The sequence below is a fragment of the Puma concolor genome, chromosome D1 (assembly GCF_028749965.1).
Source record: "Puma concolor isolate L17-30 chromosome D1, mPumCon1.1.hap2, whole genome shotgun sequence".
Taxonomy (NCBI): Eukaryota; Metazoa; Chordata; class Mammalia; order Carnivora; family Felidae; genus Puma; species Puma concolor.
In genome coordinates, this window is record NC_141676.1 from 114678675 (window position 1) to 114695419 (window position 16745).

Genomic DNA, 16745 nt, shown 5'->3' on the forward strand with positions numbered 1-16745 from the left:
AGTATCTATCCATTTCAGAGCGGAAGGTTCCAGCTGGAGGAGCGTCCAGGCAGAGCAGACACATCAGACTGGTCCGTGGCATAGGCTCAAGTGGGGAATTTTGCCAGAGTGTTTCTGGATAATCCAGGAGACACTTGGAACCTTCGCCTTTTCAGGGATCTTTTCAGATGTGAGAAATCCCAGTGTTTACAGCAAGATAGCTTAAGTGCAAACCAGGCATGTGCCCTCTGACTGGGAAATAAAACATAACCCGCCCTGAAACCGTAACGTGGTCCACACCCCCATGTTCTTCCCCGCGAATGTAGTCATTCCTCTGTAAGCTACTTCCCTTTGTTCAGAAAGAACAGACCTTGTTTTCGCCAGTCCTGTGAGTAGCACCCATGTAGCAGTAAAATACAAGGTCATAAATGCAGGTGTTCATTAGCGGCACAAAAGCGTGGCGAAAGCCTGCCCGTGGCTCTCACCTGGGTCCGTGCGGCTGAGTCAGAGTTGATTCTTTTTTCATGTGATGGGCTATCCCTTGCTCTCTGGGGGATTTTTGAGAACCTTCCTTCAGATGGCAGGATTTCCTTAGCTATGGATTCTGTGGCTCTTTCGTTCACCTGGTGTGTCCACTGGACTAGAACAACATGACCCATTCAAGAGGTCGGTGAGGCTTCTAATGGCGATATTGAGAGTGTTTTATTTGTTTGTGATAGTCCCGAATGCACACTCTGAACCTAGCTGAGTGCAGGAGTCTTTGTCAGCCAGGCGAAAATGGAACCGAGGCAGGTGATACCTTAGTCCTGGGAGCAGGCTCGGTGGAAAGCTTGGCCAGGTGGCATTCTGGGACTGGCAATTCCAAGTGGATGCCGGTGGCCGCTTTTGCCCCTGGACCCCAGCGTGCTGTTCTGTCAAGTCCTCTGGCTTCTCCAGCATCGTACACGTGATGGCTCGGAGAGGCATAGACATTCCTGCCCCAAGTGCGGAAGCTTACATGCTTCAGGGACCCTTAGCGAATTCAGGATAACCCGGGTCCTCTTGAGAGCAAGATTGTGCCATCCATCGGGAGGATCTCCAGAAGCCCATTGCTGGGTCCGCATCCCCTGGTCACTTTTCTGGGCCCAATTCCAAGGCCAGGTGCTGCTCAGCCCTCTGGAAATAGCAGGGACCCAGAGTTGTGTCCCTCAGCGTTCTGGTTCTCAGGAACCCTCTGGAATAGGAGTAAGGACCCTTGGACCCGCCATGAACTTTGTATAAGCCATATTTTGTGTTTCTCGGATGGCTTATCATCATTTTCAGGACATTTTTCTTTTTTTTATAAATGGTTAACATTTTAAAGTCATTCGGTTGTAATGAAATCAGATCTATGGTGCCACGGAGAGGGGGCATACCCAGTGAGTTCTCTCCCATAAAAATAATTTTTAAACGATTACCCCAGAAATACAAATATTCCGGTGGGTTTATGAGGTCATCTAGTCGTCCTTCACCTCATTTCCTGACCTGGTGTTTCTGTCACACGAGGACGGTTTCACATTTTACCTACGGTTTGTTGAGACTTGCTTTTCAGACTAATGTTGGGAGACATTAGATTCCCATCCCCCTCAGGGACTAAGAGCCCCCACCCAGGGCTTTCTCCTGAAGCGATGTCTAGGGACACACAAGCTCTCGGCACAGTCAGGAGCAAGCCCAGGAAACGTTTTGCCCGGAGCCCCCCAGATTCATCGTAAGAGGCTTCCTTCCATGTGCATGAGCATGGCTTCTTTCGTGTTCCTGCTTTGGTTTCAGAAAAAAGGGAGGCGTTTTAATTCCAAAGCTTTTATATGCTGCCCTGCACCCAAATGTAGCCAGCTCTTTTTGAATTTTTGGATTTTAGACCCACATGATCATGATGCAAGGCTAAATGTAAATCACCTGGTGAACTGAGCCAGGTAGACTGTAGATTATCCAGATAATACAAAGTTGGATGGGAATTTGAAATTTTGATACGGAAGCATAATATCCGACTCTAGCACCTGACGCCAGGAGGGATGGAAACAGGAATGATGTGGCATAGCCGGGATGCAGTTTGTATCAGACACACACACCCATGCACACACACATGCACACGTACCCATCCACACACACACGTGCACACGTGTACCCACACAGACACGCACATACATACCCACACATACACGCACACACACAGGAAGACAGACATGCAGATACCCACACATACATGTATGTACACACGCATGCACACGTACCCACTCATACACACACCCACATGAGCGCACACACACACAAACACACACACACACACACACACACCTGGATTAGAGAGCTGGCCTCCTACCTTCACCAGCGGAGCTCAGGTCTCGCTGCCTGTTCCCCAAACTCCACCTCCCCCCACCCCCTTTCCGCTACAGGACCTATTTGAAAACCGCTCCTAAGATGCACCAGGGGCAGGTTCGTGCTTTTACAAGACCCCTTAGTCTTGCTGAAGAGGGACCACCATTCCTCTGGAGACAGGCGGTCATTCATCATTGTTGACACACCTTGGACCTTGACTGGCTAAAAAGAGACAACATTACCCGAAAGGTTTTTGTTATTTCCCCTTTTCCAGAAGTGATAGGAGATGTTTGCCCTTGAGGCGTCTTATTTGTCTGGCAGTTTCTGTAAGACACTTTGAAACCAGTTGAGGCTCTGTGCTCTCTATGTCCCTGTTAATGGGTCATGAGTCTTTACAGAGATGTTTGAATCATGGCTCATTTGCCTCTGGATTATACAAGGGTTAGTGAAGTAAGTGCTTGGAAACTTCTGTGGGGACATAACCCATGGCAAAATGCGTGATCGCTTCCAGACTCCCTGTGATGTTGTAGTCCCTATTTAAAGAGTATTTCTGAGAATATTTTAACGACAGCTGGGATCACTAGCAAGCAACAGCACTTTAAAAATATATATGTGTGCTTCCCGTGAGAATCTCCCAGTCTTGGTGAAGACTGACTATCCTTGTTGACAGTAAATAACCTGGCTAAAGTACCACAGTGTATCAGATGGTCTCCATAGGACATTCAAACCCCGCTCACACAACCCCTGTCATGCCAGGTGACCTGTGCAGGGGAGACATGGAGGCTAAACATGGGGGAATAGAATGGATTCTGCCAAAGTTGCCACGGAAGGAGTTCAGAATTGAAATCCTGATCGTTGTTTGTTGATGCCAACATGGATGATTTGGGACCTTGAACCAAGAAATGGGATGGTGTCATTTTGATCTTGCCGTTTAGTCAATACCTTCGTAATGATTATATTTCAGATGAACTAGAAGTTTTATAACCTCCCTGGTTGTGATTTGCAAAACCGTGAATGACTCTCACTTCCCAGTCAGTTGGTGTCATTCAAGACTCTGGCAGAGCACTTTCACGTGATATTTACGCACATAACGTCTTAGGATCAAAAGCCTGTCGATGTTCCTCCCGTGTAGTTGTGTGACCGCTGTATTTCGTAGCACTGGACTTTTTCTGAGTACACTGAGCTGTGTGTCACTCCTAGGGGGTATCCTATCACTCTCCATCAGTAACGGACCCCACTCTCACTGCGGATGCTCTGGACAAAACAGTCGCAGAATTCGATACCGTGGAGGACCTACTGAAGCACTTCAATCCAGAATCGTGGCGAGAAGACCTTGAGAATCTCTACTTGGAAACCCCCCATTATCGAGGGAGGTCCTACCATGACAGGAAGTCAAAAGGTAAGAAACGCGGCCCCGGAGGTTCTTTGTAAGCCGATAGGAACATAGATAGCAGTACTCAGCGAGGGCGAAAAAATGGAATCTTTTTAACTCACTAAAATGAGTGGATTCCTGCCAGATTTATCACATACATTTTCCACAGTACCTTCTAAGGAAGTTCCGTGTTTAATCCCAAACTGTGTTGTGTGTATGCGATTACAAAAGGTTTGGTTCAAAGACACGTCGTCGTTAGGAGCTGGGAAAAAACCCTTGTAAAATCTTCTGGACCAGCTTCTTGCTTCTCGGCAAGCAAGGTATGACTAGCCTCACCGTCAAGGGAGGTAGATAATTTGGCACAGGCTGTGTGGCCGGTAGGCAGCAGAGAGTAAGTGGGAGTCACAGTTTCTTGCCTCCTGTGCCTCTCTGATGGATAGGAGTCTTTTCACTCAGGACTCAGCCAGCAGGATAGGCTCCTGGTTAAGCAGTGGTCAGAACTTCTAGAGGATTTCACCCGTCCCCATTCAGTGTCTACTCTAAAAGGGGTTTTCAAGAGGGTCTCCTGTGTGCTCGGTACTCTGGACTCTTCATAGGACATAAATGTCCCAAAAAAGAAACAGAAGACCTGGGACGGTTTGCACAAGTGTGGGTATGCGTTCAACTGGGGGTTCCAGGAAAGTATAACGAAGGGAGGGGAGAAGAGCATTCATGAGAAAACATCTTGAGTTAAAACCGTAATACTGAAACTCAAAAAAATCATATCTTCCTCGTAGATCTGAGTGATGTGATCTGAGAATGTTTCTTTGAATGTTTAAATGAAATTAATAGAGAACTATCTTGTCGTTACCTTTTTTTGAATAACATGGTAATTTCTAGCCTATTACGTTCTTGCTTTATTTGCTAAAATTTGTCGTGAAAGTTTTCTCTCTCAAAGTCTCGTCTGCCTCGTTTGCATCGTAGATGTGAAGGTATTTAGCTAAAATAGGGCTCGTTTGGTACATTTCAGAATGCCAGGGGTCCTTGTAAGAACTGTGAGCCTGGCCAGCTGGCACAGGTAATGTGTGTGTTAGTGGGCACAGCCCCTCAGAGCATTGGGGCTGGATTGGCCAATCCGTTAACCGCCCGCTGGGTCTGTTGCTTATGGCTCACGTCTGACATCCTGGATACTTGAAAGGTAGAGTTCAAGGGTGGGCAGGAGAGTCACCGGTGCCCCTGATGTTACAGAGATGTGCCCTAATAGGCAGGTCACTGTAGCTCATACAGTGTCCCCGGGGCTCAGACGCCTCCCACCTGAGGCGTCTCTGTGGTGGTGTTGTCTTTGAGTCTCTTCTACGGTCAACTCGAAGGAAAGCGAAACGTTCACGGTGCTGTGAAACCTCCAGAAGAATAGGAGCCATGGTGTCAGACAAGGGAATGATAAGCTCCCACTCTGTCTTCAAGGGTCTTAGTCACCACGGCTATCTGAGGGGTGGTTCTTCTTGACACGTGGTTGTTGGATTCTTACAGTTTAAAAATCATCGAAATCCATTACGTTCTTTCCCTCGGAAGTTATGTCGTGTTGGAGGCAGAGCGTCTGGGTTCAGATCCTACCACTACCACTTACAAGTTTTGTGATTTTTCAGTGAGTCCCTGGCCTTCCCGTGCCTCAGTTTCCTCATTGGCACCATGAGGGTGATCACACTGGCCTCCAATGATTGTTAGTGGTGCCGTCGAGAACAGCCAGCCCCGCGCGCTTGTTCAAGAAGTGTTGGCTCACTCTGGCTACGTAGAATCCTGAAGGATGTTAGTATCACGTCACAGGCGAAGCCTTCCTTGTCCCTCGTCCCCTCCCTGTGCAGTCCACCACCCCAGCGTTTGGAGTACTTGGGACGTCACAGCATTTCTGTGTCCTCCTCCTGCACTGTTACTGTGGCGTGGGGTTTTCTCTGAGGGAATGGGAGATCCCAGGACCTAAGGGTCTCGTCTCCACTCGGCTGGGGAGCTGTGAGAAGCGGCAGGTGGCCAGTCCCAGACACCCCGACTCATGCCTCCCGGGGGGAGGCCAATGGAGATTGATCCTGAGAGGCCGCCAGTGTTGAGAGCCACCGTTTTAGGCATTGTTCATCCCGTTATGTCGGGTACTTGGCATAGCCTCGGACACGTTTTAGGTGCTCAGTTAATGTTTGTGAATTGAAGATACTAATAATCCAGCATGAGCATATTTCCAAAGTTTATAGAAACCCACCCCATAGACTGATGAAGGAGGCTTTGTTAAGAATGCCTTTGGTTACTGATAGAACCTTGTGAGAGCATTCAAGGTGACATTCCGGTTATTTCTGACAGAGTAAACAGTTCTTTCCGTTGTTGGCTCAGGTCTGACTTCTTAAGCTCTTGTTTAAAACGGCTCGAAGGCAGATCTGTGCTTTGTCACTTAACACTGGTGAGTCACCACTGTGTGTGCACTGTTCTAAATGTGCCGGTTGGTTGTTTATCATTCCACTGATGCTGGGCCACCTGTGTGTATCTCTCACACACACAAAGACAAGTCCCGTTTAATATTCCAGCTGTCGTTCTCAGCTTTGAGAACTTAAAAATACAAATTCATGGTTTATATTCTGATGTAGAGAAAAGGGAGCGCTGAAGGAACAGCAGGAACAGGAAAATGGTTACAGACAAGGGAGGTCCACTGGATGTCAAATAAAGAGTGAACTTGCTAGGATTCCTAAAAACGTTCCCTCTCGTGGATGTGATCATTTTTTAACGATGTTTTATAAAAACAAACATCAGTTCTGGGTAGCTATGGAATTTCCATTCTTCCGATTTGCCTACGCTCATCAAAGGGGCACTTCTCTTGATACCCAAGAGAGGTGCTCAAAGATGAGCCTTAAATGTGAATGTGCAAAACACAGAGTTTTATAATTCTAAAATAAAGCACGCACACACTGGGTGAAGAACTGTTATAATAAAGTAGAAACGGTTAATATTGGGTAGAAAACTGTATGCTTTGTTTCTATGGTTTATTGGAAGGCGGATTTGGTGACCTCGCTGTCTACATTTTTTACATTGTTTTTTAACGTTTGTTTATTATTGAGAGACAGAGAGAGACAAAGCATGAGCAGGGGAGGGGCAGAGAGAGAGGGAGACACAGAATCTGAAGCAGGCTCCAGGCTCCGAGCTGTCAGCCCAGAGCCCGACGCAGGGCTCGAACTCACAAACCGCGAGATCATGACCTGAGCCGAAGTCGGACACTTAACCGAGTGAGCCACCCAGGCGCCCCTCACTGTCTACACTTCTAAAACTCATGGGTAATAGGTAAGCTCAGACTTGCCTGTAAAAGCTTCTGGACTGAAGATAGTAGAACAAGTTAACATATCTAACGTTAAGTTTCTTAGAGGGTATGGAGAAAACGGTAGCACGGATAATCGAAATCTGTACATAACTGCAGTTCCGAAACCCAATTTTTACCAGTAATTTCAGCCTCATACTTTCACCTCAAAGCTGCCTTCAAGTTTAAAAAAAAAAAGTTGTTTCAAGTTCAAGTTACATTACTTTTTCTAACGAATATGCTAATAATATAGCAAACTTGTCCCTAGTTAGGTAAACAGCTGTATGGATCTTCTACAAACTGTATAATCATGTCGTAACTATTGTGGCCTAACTGAAAGCTGTGATTTCTTTAAAACACAATCCTTTAGGGCTGCCTGGCTGGCTCAGTTGGTAGTGCGCGCAACTCTTAATATCAGGGTTGTGAGTTCAAGCCCCACACTGGGCGTGGAGCCTGGTTAAAAACAAAACAGAAACACAGTCCTTTACCTTTAGGGCAGTGCCTCTTTATCCCAGCTCGTAGCATGAAATTGGACGACTTTAAATTCAGAAATGATCAGTCTCAAACTCTACCAGAGCGGGCTTTGAGAGGCCCTTTATAAATGGAGATTAACAGTGTAAAAGAGATCTGTGTTTTTACTTGATTCCAGGAGAACTTGACTTTCCCAAATGATAGTGTGTTTGTCATAGAAAAAAATTCAACACATGACAGCAAGGGGGAAGGCTGTTGTTACAACATTAAAGGTTGTCATTAGAATATGGGTATAATTGTTCAGGCACCCCAACTTAATAGGTTTGAACTACAGTTTTAGTTACCAGAAGTAAATTCTTCCCCAAAGAGTTGGCCTTTTTTTAGTGCATGTGCCAAAATTGACATGCACTCCTCTTTAAAAAAAAAAAAATCACTATTTCCACACTGAGTGGAGCAAATATATTGATACTAAATTGATTCAAAGTGACAGGGTTTGAAATACATCATTTTTACAGTCTCTAAATGGTTAGATGTTCTAACTCTGGGACAGTTATCAGCCCATCTCATAGGCTCCAATACCAGTTCTGTGAGTTCTTATGTGACATTGTTTAGCTCTAAGATCTCAAACACTTGCCTTTTTAATTTGAAAACTATTTATAGGTAAATACCAGGCATAGTAGCTGAGGACTACATGAAATAAATATGTTTACTATCAAACTGTTTGAATTGGTTCTGAATTCTTCTAGGTCGTAGATCAGAATACTTTTTATTTTTAAATTACTTATTGCTGCTTCTATATATGTTCTTGTGTAGCGACTAGGAAAATACAGGTTTTGCTCTTTCAAACATGACTTAAGATGAGGGAAATAATTTCGAAATATATTAGGACGTGAACATAGCTTAGAACGAGCTGAAGTCATCACACGTTGATTGCTTGGAAATTTCTCTGTCTGCCTATCTGATGTCTGGGTAGGAACTTGCAAAAGGCTTTTGGCTGACCCTGGCAATGAACCAGATAAATCAGTCTTGAGATAACATCCCCCTGTAACCACCTCTCTGGACATTAAACAGAGATACTGGGGACATTAAATCAAAATGGATTTATTTTTCTAATTTCTAACCTCAGAAGAGGGATGGCTTCATTCAGCTTCCTGAACCACATAGTTTGCACCAAGTGAAAGCTGTCTTCGTGATTGTTAAAATTGTCTCCCACAAATTTGATAGAAATAGAACAAAGGAGAGGATGCTTTAGTGGGAGTCAGGGACACTTGCGATAAAATTCTCACTCGTGTGCTAAGAACAGGGGCCTCGGGGAGGTCACTTGTAGACCCCCAAGTCCCTGCAGAATGGCTCTAATTATAACCGCCTTGCAAAGTTGTGTGAGGATTCGTGAGAGCAGACTGTCCAAGCCAGTGGGCCCTCAGGAGGCGACCCCTACTGTGATTACTCAAACAACACTGTGCAGAAGCAGGATGTTTCTGTGCACCCTTTCGCTCCCTTCCCTGAGGCCATCGTGAGGAATCTGGAGAGCCTCCTGCATCGGAGCCAGATGTCATCAGATTGAAGTATCTGTGAAATCAGTACACTCCTTAGAAGTCTAATCAGCAAGCAGTCAACTTTTCTAGGATACTGTTTACCCAGGAACTTTCCTGGCCCCGTTTTGCTTGGTGCACGTTTCCTTTGCAAAGCTTCTTCTACTTCTTCTTCTTCTTCTTTTTTTGTTTTTTTAGACTCTAGCCACTGTGTATGACCCACGTGACTTGTAAGCATCTGGATTCCCTGCTCGGTTCGCCAGAGAGCATTAATGGACACCGTATTGTCCCATGGTGTCGTGTGCGTCTGGGCGGGCACAAGCGAGGCAGGGAGGGGGAAGCACAGGGACGGCGACCCTTTTAGTTCTTTTCCTCCTGGTGCCCCTGCTTTTCTCCTTTTGGCCCATCTTTGTGGAAGCCCTGACCCATCGTCCTCCCAGCCCGCTGCCCCGCCCCCCCCCGCCCCGCCCCCGTCGGGGCAGGTGACTCGATTCGCGTTGGTCGGCAAGCTCCATTTAGCAGTGGAGAGCCGGAGTAAGTGTGGGACAGGCACACGTGCCTTTTCCACATCAGTCGCTCTGGCTCGTGGTGGATGTTTCGGCCTCGTTGTTCCCTTGCCGGCTCTTCCTGTGAAGCACTGGGGACCCCCACCCGGCCTCCATTTGCTCCGTGCCCCCGTGGACTGAGGGAGAAGCGCCTTCTTCCTAGAGCGCAGTCCCCTGCCGAAACTACCTGTCCTGGGAAACCCAGCTTTATCCTAACTCCACTTTGTCCTAAGCAGATCACCACCCTGCCGTGCCTGCCCAGCCTGGGAGGCACGATACAGGCCTACGGCAGAGATCCCGCAGGTTCGGCTCCGGACCGGTTGGTCCACAGCCACAAAGCAAAGACCGTGATAGGGCAAGTCACACGAATGCTTGGGTTTCCCAGTGCGTGTGAGAGCTTGGTTTATGTGCTGTGCTGCAGTCTGTCAGGTGTCCCACGGGATCGTGTCTGCAAGGCAGTGTTCATAGCTTCGTTAAAATACGCTTTCTTGCTAGAAAATACTAACCATCATGTGCGCTTTCTGTGACTCATAACCACTTATGACAGATCACCAAAACAAATATAATAATAGTGAAAAACGTTTGAAGTACCGTTAAGAATTATCAGAATGAGGGGCGCCTGGGTGGCGCAGTCGGTTAAGCGTCCGACTTCAGCCAGGTCACGATCTCGCGGTCCGTGAGTTCGAGCCCCGCGTCGGGCTCTGGGCTGATGGCTCAGAGCCTGGAGCCTGTTTCCGATTCTGTGTCTCCCTCTCTCTCTGCCCCTCCCCCGTTCATGCTCTGTCTCTCTGTCCCAAAAATAAATAAACGTTGAAAAAAAAAAATTTAAAGAATTATCAGAATGTGACAGAGAGACATAAAGTGAGCAAACGCTCCTGGAAAAATGGGGCCAGTTAGGGGCACTGGAGTCGTTCAGTCGGTTGAACGTCTGACTCTTGATTTTGGCTCAGGTCGTGTTGTCACGGTTCATGGGATTGAGCCCCATGTTGGGCTCTGTTCCGACAGTGTGGAGCCTGCTTGGGATTCTCTCTCTCCCTCTCTCTCTGCCCCCACTCTCCCTCTGTCTCTCAAAAACAAACAAACAAATGTTTACAATGCACCAGTAGACTTGCCCGACTCAGGGTTGCCACAGACCTCCAATTTGTGGAAAATCACAGTATCTGCAAAGCATGATCAAGCGAGACACAGTAAAACAAGATATGCCCGTCTTGGCTTTGTCTGTCCTATAGAAAGAATCTCTGCAATCCCAGCATTGGTTGCCTCTGAAGGCAAATAATTTCAATCCATTCAGCTCTTTGCATGGCTTCCGATTGGTTTTCATGGCTAAGACTGCTTATAGGTGGGAGCAAGAAGGAGGTCAAGAAGGCGTGGGGACAAAACGAAGATTGTGAACAGACATAGGTTCCCTCACTTCAGGGAAGGAGATGATACTCAGTATGCTGTTCAAATACAGAAGAAGAGGGAGTCTGAGTAGCTCAGTTGGTTGAGCGTCCAACTTCGACTCAGGTCATGATCTTGAGGTGTGTGAGTTCGAGCCCCGCATCGGGCTCTGTGCTGACAGCTCAGAGCCTGGAGCCTGTTTCGGATTCTGTGTCTCCCTCTCTCTCTGCCCCTCCCCCACTCATGCTCTGTCTCTGTCTCAAAAATAAATAAACGTTAAAAAAAATACCAAAGAAGACAGAGGCTCTCTGCCGTTTGCTAAAGGACGGTGTACTTTTCTAGCAGAATCTGATAAATGGGTGTGTGGGTACGGAGCACATGCTCGGGTGTCTGTCATTGGCAACGTCTTGAAAATGACAGGTCGGGATCGACCATGCGCCTGGGAAGCCCGGTCACTGGGTCAGCACGCAGTCCCCCAGTGGGAGGCTCCAGCATGGCTGGGGGGAGGTACTCTTTGCCTGTCCCTTCAGATCTTCGGGCTGCGGCTCCCAGCGCCCACAGGCTTGGAAAAGCCTGGATTCAGGGTCCAGCTCCCACACTGACTGCGGGTGTGGCTGTGGACCTGACAGAGGCTCTGTTTCCTCCACGGTGGAAGTGAGACCGGGAGGGGTGTGTAATTCATAGCACGGATGGCGAGTGCGGCAGGCGTGCGTGTGACGAGATGTTCACGCTGCCTGGTTCTTGGGCTGCAGTGGCCGGGATCCAACAGGCCAGCCTGGCTCTCCGTCTTCCCGCACCTGAGCCTCAGCAGAGTGCAGAACGAACACCGTGCCTCCGCCCTCCGCCTCCCCTCCCGGTGCTCAGCCCCAGGACCCATCCCCGCGCACGGAACCGCTGCACCCGGCCTGGGCTGGGAGGCCAGGGTTGCAAGAAGACGGGGCTCCCACCGTAGGTGCGGTGCCCCACGCTGGATTCACGTGTGCAGCTCTGTGTCCACGTGTCAGCCTCTCCAGCAGGTTGTGCACACAGCCTGGAAAACCGAACTGATGTCGAAGACCCATGAAAAGACCGGGCCCAAACTCCCAAGGATGGCAAAAGCAGGATTATGACGTGACGCACAGCAGGTGACGTGAGGGGAAAGGGCTGAAATTAACGGGGCCCTTGAATGAACCCGGGAGCATCCTGGCCGCCCTCGGTGCTCCTCTGTGGAGACTGACGTGGGAATGGAAGGGGCGGCCTGTCCCCGGGCCCTGCCTCCCTGAGGCTCCACGCCAGAGCCCCCTCCTCGGAAGCCCCACGCCCCCCGCCAGCCTTCCTGGCCCCTCACCCTCCTGCCTGCCTACCAGCTGCACAGCCTGACCAGCCCTTGACTAGAAGCTCCCTCACCCCGCAGGACGGCTGCAGTCACGCCTTGCAGTTACTGGCATCCAGCCAGAGGAACCTTTATTGCTGGCTCTAAATCGAGGGCCGTGGTGGCCTCCACGCCCCGGGAAGCAGGGCGGCCGGAGTCCACGGCAGCCTCCCAGGGCCGCGGGTTCTAGTCCCGTTGGCGAACCGATGATGCATAAACCTGAGTGAGCTGTGAGCCCCTTTGTGGCCGGGGCGGGGGGACTCTGCCAGTGCTGTCGGGGAAACGGTCATCCAAGGACACAAAGAGTCTTGCTTCCAGACGAGGAAGGCAGATGTGTCCGTCACCCTGAGTTGTGGAGGGCGCCTTGGGGTTTGGCCGAATCCTGCTAGGAAGCGTCTGCTGTGCCATTGCCCAGGTTATTATTCTGCAGAGGCCTGAAGCTGCTCACCACGCCTCCCCAGTGTGGCACAGGCGGGCCCCGGCTTCCTCCTCCGGCACCTGTCATGCCCCCTCCCTGCTTGATGTGCTAGAAACCCGAGCGACGGGGAGAAGAGCTTCAGATGCTAGTTTCGCACTCACTGCTCACTGGGAAAGCGTGGGAACCACGAATGCGGCCTCAAGTGTGAGGGGACCCGCGGGGGGCCGAGCTGCAGACCCTCAACGGCTCGGTGCCCATGCTGACTTCCTATCCCCCTCAGCCCCCGCACCCTCCACCCCCTCTCTCCACTAGGCCCTCTTCACTCCTCCGGGGCGGACCACACAGACCCCACCATCGCGGGCTGCAGGTGCAGCCCTCCGCGTCAGCCCTGGCCACCGCACAGCGATGCCCAGGCCGGCGTCATTATTGATGTGAAGGTGACACTTGTCATGGATGATGGCCGCACTTCCTAATGCATTTATGTAACCCTTCCTGCTTGGGTTGCACTTATTCCCAGGGCTTCAGCAGCAATAAAATGGTTCCTTTCCCAAGACGGAGTTCATTCGATTTAAATCCGGATTGATTGTGGCTAAACTTACTACATGTCTTCACTGAGGAAGGAAGAAACAGCCATGAATTATGCACGGAAATTATTCAGCATGTCTTCACCACCACCCCCCTGCCCCCTGCCTCCCGTGCCGCAGGCTCAGCGCACCGCAGTTGGGGGAGGGATCCCTGGCCTTGAGACTCAGCACCTACTTGCCCAGGTGGAAAGCCTCTTGGGGCACCTCAGTGCCCTTTAACTCCTTCTTCGAGGGGTCCCCCGGCCACGTGGCCAGATTTCAGCTGACCTCGCGCCATTTGGGGGACCCTCCATCCACTGTGAGCTTCTTTGGTTTCCCGCTGATGTGTACTCCGGACAACAGCCTTGGCCTCTGCCCCCAGAGAGCACGTGAACTGCTCCTCAGGCCCTTGGGGTTTAAGAATAAGACCCCGGGGGGGGGGGGGGGGGCTGGAGTCCAGACTCTGTGGGACTCCTCCCACGCGCCCCTGGCCGGTGACAGGAGCACGGTGACGTGGTGTGGGGGCCAGTGTGGCCGGAGGACTTCCTCCTCCCTGCGTTCTTGGGCCAAGCCAGCTGCGGCCGTGGCCTCCAGCCCGCGGTTTGGATGCCGAGCACCTGGAAGCTCACGTGGATTTTTGAGGACGTTCACTGTAACTCACGTGACCCAGTGATGGAACTTTAATTCAAGTAAACGTTCGTGACTAAACTGTGAGAATTTAGGGCGATGCTCTTAATTCATGGAGGTCCCAATAACCACACCCCCTTAGCAATCATTTACCCAGAGCCACGACCAAAAGAGAGATAGAGGAGAAAGGCTTGAGCCTTTTTTTTTTTTTTTAACCTTGACTTTTGGGCCTTTGACTTTAAAGGGAAGGATGGAGGGAAATGGGAAGCGAGTCAGGATGAATAAGGAGAAGCGAGTGCCGGGGACCCTAGATTCAGTCCTTGGACTATTGCTGTGAAATAGGCAATGTTGTGCTGCGGCAGCCGAGGCTGCCAGCACGTAGGTCACTTTCCAGCTACCAGGACGCACAGTCAGCGCGGTTCGTGCAGAGCCCGGCCCTTAACCACTGTGCTGTACTGCCCTCCAGGATCCGGTGCGAAATACGCATCCGGTGCGGCCCGAAGACGCCATTTTCTTTGATGTTTTCGTTGATCTTGGAGTTAAAATGAAGCCAAAACCTTTCCCTGCGTTACACTTCCTTGTAAGATTTCATTACCAGCTAAATATACTACAGCGGTTGTCCTAATGCGTCTCTGATAGAATTCAGGTCATATGTACATAGTGGTTTCTTTACAATCAGGAGGGGATCTATTTTGTTGTTAAGGTAAAGGCAGTTATCTTAGATGGCTGAACATTTCATTTTATTTCCTCAGAAAAAATTTTTTTTACATTAAAAAAAAGATGCAGTGATGGGGCACCTGGGTGGCTCAGTCGGTGAAGCGTCTGACTTCGGCTCAGGTCATGATCTCACAGCTTGTGAGTTCGAGCCCCACGTCGGGCTCTGTGCTGACAGTTTAGAGCCTGGAGTTGCTTCGGATTCTGTGTCTCCCTCTCTCTCTGCCCCTTCCCCACTCACGCTCCATCTCTCTCTCTCTCTCTGTCTCTGCCTCTCTCAAAAATAAATAAACATTAAAAAAAATTTTTTTTAAAAAGGGGGTACCTGGGTGGCTCAGTCGGTTGAGCGTCCAGCTTCGGCTCAGGTCATGATCTCGCGGCCTGTGAGTTTGAGCCTCATTTCGGGCTCTGTGCTGACAGCCTGGAGCCTGGAGCCTGCTTCGGATTCTCTGTCTCCCTCTCTCTCTGCCCCTCCCCAACTTGCACTCTGTCTCTCTCTCTCTCTCAAGAATAAACACACGTTAAGACAAAAATTTTTTTTAAGATGCCAAGAAACTTGAATCAAGGTAAAGATTGAGCCAAAGTTTCCGGAATCTTTTTGTTTTCTTCTTCGTTGTCGTTGATCATTCTATTTATTGTTATTACTATCATTGCAGGGCAGATTGGATCAAAAGAGAATTAGATTTTCCCCCTTCAGTGTGTGGGCTGATAACTGAGATCCCGAGGGCAGATTTGATCCCTGGAGTGAGGCTGTCCTGTCCTGGCAGAACCTTCCGGCCCCTTGCCCAGAAATGCCTGCCGAGAGGGTGCTTGCTGAGGGCGGTCTGCCGCCTCACATGGTGCCTGTGTCTCTTACAGTTGACCTGGACAGGCTCAATGACGAGGTCAAGCGCTACAGCTGCACCCCCAGGAATTACTCCGTCAACTTACGAGAGGAGCTGAAGCTGACCAACGTGGTTTTCTTTCCACGCTGCCTCCTCGTGCAGCGCTGTGGCGGTAACTGTGGCTGTGGGACCGTCAGCTGGAAGTCCTGCTCCTGCAATTCAGGGAAAACTGTGAAGAAGTATCATGAGGTGAGTCGCCTTCAGCCATCTTTGTTGCAGTCCTGCAGCACTACCACACGGAAGCTCTTTGCAGCTGCAAATGTGATGCAGGCTCCAGGGTGCACACAGTTGTTGGGGTTGTTCCCTGCACAAGGGCACCCAGCCGGAGGGACGACGGGGAGCTGAAATTAGACGTGTGCTAACCTTGCCAAGCCACGTGCCTTGGGGCGGGGCTAAGTCATTCCTGAAGAAGGGACTCTTTTTTCCTAATCACATAATACCACCTGTGGGCGACAGCCCCCTTGGTAGATTATGTAATCAAATGTATGATGCCGTGAGGCACAGCTTAACTAGCCTCCTTGTAGTGGTATGGTGGTATTCCTAAAGGCCATAACTGAAAAATCCAGGCCGCTTTAAGAAAATTCTAAGGAATTGTGGTTTATATACACAATGGAGTACTACGTGGCAATGAGAAAGAACGAAATATGGCCCTTTGTAGCAACGTGGATGGAACTGGAGAGTGTGATGCTAAGTGAAATAAGCCATACAGAGAAAGACAGATACCATATGTTTTCACTCTTATGTGGATCCTGAGAAACTTAACAGAAACCCATGGGGGAGGGGAAGGAAAAAGATCAAAGAGGTTAGAGTGGGAGAGAGCCAAAGCATAAGAGACTCTTAAAAACTGAGAACAGGGGCGCCTGGGTGGCGCAGTCGGTTAAGCGTCCGACTTCAGCCAGGTCACGATCTCGCGGTCCGTGAGTTCGAGCCCCGCGTCAGGCTCTGGGCTGATGGCTCAGAGCCTGGAGCCTGTTTCCCATTCTGTGTCTCCCTCTCTCTCTGCCTCTCCCCCGTTCATGCTCTGTCTCTCTCTATCCCAAAAATAAATAAACGTTGAAAAAAAAAATTAAAAAAAAAAAAAAAACTGAGAACAAACTGAGGGTTGATGGGGGGTGGGAGGGAGGGGAGGGTGGGAGATGGGTATTGAGGAGGGCACCTTTTGGGATGAGCACTGGGTGTTGTATGGAAACCAATTTGACAATCAGTTTCATATATTAAAAAAAAAAGTTCTAAGGGCCAAACTTGAAGTCAGTCAAGTCATTAAAAAA

At 49.5% G+C, this 16745-nt stretch overlaps 1 protein-coding gene across 3 annotated transcripts in view; it reads left to right on the plus strand.

The window, feature by feature from the left end:
* PDGFD (platelet derived growth factor D) overlaps window positions 1-16745 on the plus strand; it is a 225219-nt gene that overhangs the window by 196615 nt on the left and 11859 nt on the right. For all 3 annotated transcript variants that reach the window (XM_086679268.1, XM_086679266.1, XM_086679267.1), the window contains exons 5-6: window positions 3514-3712; window positions 15452-15666. In XM_086679268.1, coding sequence (XP_086535394.1) covers window positions 3514-3712; window positions 15452-15666 — 414 coding nt within the window. The remainder of the gene's footprint in view (window positions 1-3513; window positions 3713-15451; window positions 15667-16745) is intronic.